The sequence below is a fragment of the Triticum dicoccoides genome, chromosome 3B (assembly GCF_002162155.2).
Source record: "Triticum dicoccoides isolate Atlit2015 ecotype Zavitan chromosome 3B, WEW_v2.0, whole genome shotgun sequence".
NCBI classification, from domain to species: Eukaryota; Viridiplantae; Streptophyta; class Magnoliopsida; order Poales; family Poaceae; genus Triticum; species Triticum dicoccoides.
This window is the reverse complement of record NC_041385.1, coordinates 47,890,497-47,896,928: the sequence shown is the minus strand read 5'-3', so window position 1 is coordinate 47,896,928 and position 6,432 is coordinate 47,890,497. Positions and strand designations below refer to the sequence as shown.

General features: G+C 47.2%; 1 protein-coding gene across 1 annotated transcript; it reads left to right on the top strand.

Moving 5' to 3' along the window:
- The first annotated feature begins 1,362 nt into the window (after nucleotides 1-1,362).
- Nucleotides 1,363-2,757, top strand: LOC119279225 (UDP-glycosyltransferase 83A1-like). Its single transcript, XM_037560547.1, has one exon. The coding sequence runs from the start codon at nucleotides 1,363-1,365 to the stop codon at nucleotides 2,755-2,757; it is 1,395 nt and encodes a 464-aa protein (XP_037416444.1).
- Nucleotides 2,758-6,432: the final 3,675 nt, after the last annotated feature.

The window sequence follows — 6,432 nt, the reverse complement described above, 5'->3', positions numbered from 1 at the left end:
AATAAAGCTCCAAATGTTTCCCCGTCAAAAAAGGTACTCCCTCCGTCCCAAAATACTTGTCAGAAAAACGAATAGAAACGAATGTATCTAAATTCTTTCGACAAGTATTACCGGACGGAGGGAGTATCATTTAGGCTTAAAATAGATATAAGTGTTATAAAAGGCATAAAATTTAGACTTGTTGTTAAATAGGAAAGAAATTATTTGTTGATGTCAAATAGGGCATATTTAGACACGGTGTTAAATAAGGAATTCTCTCCCAATTAAATCTCTTCTGAACGTCACATTTGGCGGAAATGATTCCATTACCGTGGCGATAGTATCACCCTTATGGAACACAATGTTGTATAGAGCCGGATATTGTTTCCAAAATGTGGCATTTCCTATCCACCTGCCTCCCAGAATCTAATTTTCGAGACGTCCTTAATCAAGAAGGATCCATAGCAGAAGAAATATTTCTTCATAGCCATTAGACCCGCCCCAAAGTAGGAATCCACAGGCTTCCAGTATACTTGGGATACAGCCTTGGAGCCCCCATATTTCCTCCTTAGGAGGGTTTGCCATACACCTTCTTCAGTCAGAAATTTAAACAACCACTTGCCGAGGAGGGCCCTATTCTTAACCCCAAGGTCATGAATACCCAACCCACCTTGGTCTTTGGGACGGCAAACCACACTCCATATGGTCAGTTGATATTTTTTTCTCTTGCTATCTCCTTGTCAAAAGAATCTTGATCGGACATGTTGATGCTCATAGTTGGTAGTTCGTCCATCGTCTCCCTTGTCGAGTTTGGTTTTCTTTTCTCCTGTTGTAAGACTGTGGTTTCAATAAGTCAGTTAAATAAAATCAGAGATGATGCTCTTTTTCTCCTGTCTGAAGTTGTCTCCCCCTAGGCGCTAATCCATACACATACAACCTCGCCGCGATTCGTACTTACGTTAAACTTGAAGGGTCTGTCTAGGACACATCTAACCTCATGTCCACTATGTTTGTGGTCTTTTTTGTCTCATTTTTTTTGTTCTTTGTTACTGCATTATTTGTGAAAGTTTAGATGTGACATCTTTAAAAAACATTTAAATGTGAATTGGACAAACTAAAACCTGAAATACTCAGCCTGCCGCCGGCATAGTGTGGCTGACCCACAAACGTCCATACAGTCAGTCAAAAACACACACAAACGTCCATACAGTCAGTCAAAAACACACACAAACGTCCAGAATCCAAAGATGCCGAGTTCACGCATCACATTATTCCTGGAACATGTCAACATGAAAACAGGGTTCCCAGTAACTGTACAAGTACCGTTGCCAATTAATCATCCCTCTTCTCCACATCCAGTTTTCCAGCGCTCGATCGCCCGCCATGGCCGCACCCACGCCCCATGTGCTGGCCTTGCCCTTGCCCGCGCAAGGCCATGTCATCCCTCTCATGGAGCTGTCCCACTGCCTCGTGGAGCACGGCATCAAGGTCACCTTCGTCAACACGCAGCACAACCACGACCTCATCCTTGCCTCCCTCCACCTCTCCAAGTCCGAACATGGCAGCAGCCTCGGAGGGGTCGACATGGTGTCCCTACCAGACGGGCTCGCCGACGGTGACGACCGCAAGGACCTCGCGCTGCTCACCCAGTCCTTCTCGGATGCCATGCCCGGCGAGCTGGAGAAGCTCATCGGGAGGGTCCACGAATCGGAATCCGAGTCCGGTGCGTACAAGTTGACGTGGATCATCGCCGACGCGAGCATGGCGTGGGCGTTTCCTGTGGCCAAGCGGCTCGGCCTCCGGGCCGCCGCCTTCAACCCGCTGTCGGTGGCCATGTTCGCCACGAGGATCCGCATCCCCGAGCTGATAAGGGACGGGGTGGTGGACGAGAAAGGCCTGCCGAAGCGGCGCGGCACGTTTCGGCTGGCTCCGGGGATGCCGCCCATGCGCGCGACGGAGCTCTCGTGGAACTGCGCCGGCGACCCCAGTGGCCAGCCGGCCATACTGGATTTCATCCTCCGGAACAACGCCGCCACCCCACTGGCCGAGGCGGTCGTCACCAACTCCGTCCAAGAGCTCGAGCCGGGAGCCATGGCGCTCTTCCCGGACGTCCTCACCGTGGGCCCGCTCCTCTCCGCCTCCCAAGACAAGCCGGTCGCGAGCTTCTGGGCCGAGGACGCCACCTGCGCGGCGTGGCTCGACGCGCAGCCCGCCGGCTCCGTCGTGTACGTGGCGTTCGGCAGCTTCGCCATCTTCGACCGGGCGCAGCTGGTGGAGCTGGCCGAGGCGCTGGCGCTGACCTCCCGGCCCTTCCTGTGGGTGGTGAGGCCGGACTCCGCGAGCGAGGAGTGGGTCGGGGACCTCCGCCGCCGCGCCGGGCCGCGCGGCCGCGTGGTGGGCTGGTGCCCCCAGCAGCGGGTGCTGGCGCACCCGTCCACGGCGTGCTTCCTGTCGCACTGCGGGTGGAACTCGACGCTGGAAGGGCTAGTCAACGGCCTGCCGTTCCTGTGCTGGCCCTACTTCACGGACCAGTTCCTCGACCGGGGATACATCTGCGACGTGTGGCGGACGGGGCTGCAGGTGGCCGGCGAGATGGCGGGGACGCTCGTGGGGAGAGAGGCGATACGGGGCAAGGTGGAGGAGCTGCTCGGCGACGCCGAGATCAAGGCCAGGGCGCTCGCGCTGAGGGACGTTGCTCGCCGGGCCGTCGCAGACGGCGGGTCGTCGCGCCGGAATCTCACACGGTTCGTGGACCTCGTCCGAGGATCAACGAGCTAGCTAGCTAGTCCCCAGAACGTCAATAATATGCCAAGTCTGACGGAGCGATGAAAATGACATCGTGCAAACTCAAACTAAAAAAAAGTCTGACTATATCACATCTAGATGTGAGATCTCACAAATTATATTGTTTGTTTGTTTTCTATCGTTTTCTTGTTGTTTTTTTGTTTGCCCACGATGCAAAAATCCGCAGAAAAAGAATGCGCCGCGAATGCTAAGATTCGAACTGCAGACAGCTTGTTGGTGCACGCATGCACAAACCAGGCTAGAGAAAAATCAATTTTCTGCGCTGCTAGGCTGCGCGAGTCGCTGATGCATGGTGCGATCTGATTCACAGTGCTACAGTGTCATCTACGGTGACTCGGTGTGGTACAGGATTTTGTGCCAGCGATGTACTAGTGCGTTTACTTCTTTTCTCAATGCACACACACGTCCAATACTAGATCACTTAACATGGTAACAAGCACTTGAATGACAGAGTAAGCATTTTCTTCTAAAAAGGATTGGTGAATAAATTGTAGAACGAAGTGAAAGTTTTTCTAGGACGATGTGAATTTTTTTCGAAAAATATGATGAACATTTTAGTAAAGTAAAAAAATTGAGCATATTATAAAATGCAATATACATTTTTCAAACTGTGGTGAATGTTTTTTGAAACACACGATGAAAGACTTGCAAAACATCATGAAATGTTCTTAAAATGCAACAAACATTTCATATAACACGGTGAATTTATTTTAATGTGCGGTGAACATCTTTTAGAATGCTTTGAACATATCTAAAAAATATGTGATGTACATTTTAAAACATGATGGATATTTTTGAAAAATATACTATGAACATTTTTAAGTAAGCATTGAGTAAAAAAACTGACAATCAAAAGGAAAAACTAAAAACTAAAATTATGAAAATAAAAATGAAATAAGATAATGATAAAAGGAAAGTCAAAAATATTTTAAAAATAAAAATTGTCCACGAATTTGGAAACAAGATCATGATTCTTTTTCTAAACTAAAAGATGAATTAAAAAATCATAATTTTGGAAAATGTTCATAACTCTTTATAAAAATTAGAAAAATGACAAAATACCATGGAATATTTTTAAATGTGGAGATGAAACTGGCTGACAACCCCTCCTCCTACTACTAATCAAAATCTCGTTGCGGGCATGCAGTTGCATGTTGAGAGGGGACTTGCAACTAAGATAAAAATGGGTCGGGCCCAGCTGCGTGTCGAGTGTGGACTTGCAACTCAGACAAAAATGGGTTGGGCCCGAGTTGCGTATCGGGCATGGAGTTCTAACTAGGATAAAAATTGGTTGCTCAACCATTGGACGTCGATGTGTATTTGTAATTGCGTCAAAAAAACTTTGAGCCTAATTGCAATTCGGTGGTGGACTCGCAACTGGGGCGAAGAATAAAAAGTGATGGCCTGCAAGCAAAAACTAAGGCAACAAATAAAAAAGGTCAAAAAGCCTTATTACAAGTAGAGGGTTGGCTTGTAACTAGGAGCAGAGAACAAAAAAGGGTTGGTGCTAGTTTTAAGCCGAGGGTTGACTTGCAAAGAGGCGGGAAAAATAACTTCGAGCCCATTTACGAGTCAAGCGTGGAGATGCACTGGGGATGAAAAACAAAATGCATGCCATGTTGCAAGTCGAGGGTGGAATTGCAACTAGGACAACTATGCAAAACTACGAGATTAGTTGCGCTTCGATGGTGGACTTGTAACTGGAACAACTATGAGCCTAGTTGCGAGTGGAGGGTGGACTTAAAATTGGTATGAAGAACAAACTACATTCCTAGTTGCAAGTCAGGGGTGTACTTGCAACTGGGATGAAAAACAAACTATGGGCATAGTTGCGAGTCGAGGGTGGACTTACAACTAGGACAACTACATAAAAATACAATACCATTTGCGAGTCAAGGGTGGACTTGCAACTACGATGAAAACAAAACATCCTAGTTGTGAGTCGGAGGGTGAAACCTACAACTGGACAACAACAAAACTATGGTCCAAATTGCGAGTTGAGGGTGGACTTGCAACTGGGACACCTACGAAACTACGAGCCCAAATGCGAGTCAAGGTTGCACTTGCAACTGGGATGAAAACAAAATACTAGTCTAGTTGCAAGTCAAGAGCAAACTTGCAACTCGGACAATAAAAAATATGATATCATTTGCGAGTCAGGAGTCGACTTGCAACTGGGACAATAACAACGTACAAGCCCAGCTGCGACTCAAGGGTGGAATTGCAACTGGGATGAAAAAAACAGATGCCCAGTTGTGATTCAATAGTGGACTTGCAAGTGGGACAACTACGAGCCCATTTGCGTGTCAAGGGTGCACATGAACTGGTACAACTACGAAACTACGAGCCCAGTTGTGACTCAAGGGTCGACTTGCAACTGAGAAGAACCAACTATGGGCCTAGTTACGAGTCGAGAGTGGACTTGCAACTATGAATAAAAACAAAAACATAGGCTCTAGTTGCGAGTCGAGGGTGGGCTTGCAACTCTTCAACTACAACACAAAAAAACAGGCCACGAAAAATAGCCCACCAAAAAAGACGCATGTGGTGGGCAACAGAAATGGAAAACTGATGAGTGACGCCGGAAGCGCGGGACAAAACAACCCCTATCAAAGAATTGCTTCAAATTTATAGTGTCGATCAATTAAACTAAATCTTAGATGAGACATAACTAAAACTCTTCTATATGAGTTATAGCAATTCTGATACACGGTTTACGGTTTCATGGACACGTTGCATAGATGAACACAACTCGAAACAACGACTTGCAACATGGGAGACTATACTACAAAGCCCCCAATTGTGAGTCAAGGATGGACTTGCAACTGGGGCAAACTACAACTACAAAAAGCCTCTCATTTGCGAGTCGGTGGTGGACTTGCAACTGGGATAACTCCACCTAAAACAAAGCCACCAGTTGCGAGTCGAGCGTGGACTTGCAACTGGGGCAACTACACGACTACAAAGCCCCCCAATTGCGAGTCGAGAGAGGACTTGCAACTAGAGAAATTACAACTACAAAAATCCCTAGTTGCGATTCGAGGGTGGACTTGCAACTAGGGAAACTACACTACTACAAATCCCCGAGTAGCGAGTCGAGGTTTTACTTGCAACTGGGGCAACTACACTACTACAAAGCCCCCAGTTACAAGTCGAGGTTGGACTTTCAACTGGGGCAACTACACTACTACAAATCCCACAGTTGCAGGTCGAGGTTGGACTTGCAACTGGTGCAACTACACTAGTACAAGCCCCCACTTGCAAGTCGATGGTGCACTTGCAACTGGAGCAACTGAAACTAAAAAAACCCTAGTTGCAAGTCGATGGTGGGCTTGCAACTAAGTCAACTACAATTACGAAAAAAACAGTTGCGAGTCGATGGTGGAATTGCAACTAGGGCAAGTACAACTACCACAAGACCATAGTTGTGAGTGAGGATGGACTTGCAATTGAGGAAGCTACACTACTACAATCCCAATTGTGAGTCGATGGTGTACTTACAACTTAGACAACTAAAACTACAAAAAGTCCCCAATTGCGAGTGAAGGGTGAGGTCCTCCAGTTACGTGTCAAGGGTGTACTTGCAACTGAGCCGAAAATGGGTCAAATCCAATTGCGTGTCAAGGCTGGACTTGCAAATGGGGCAAA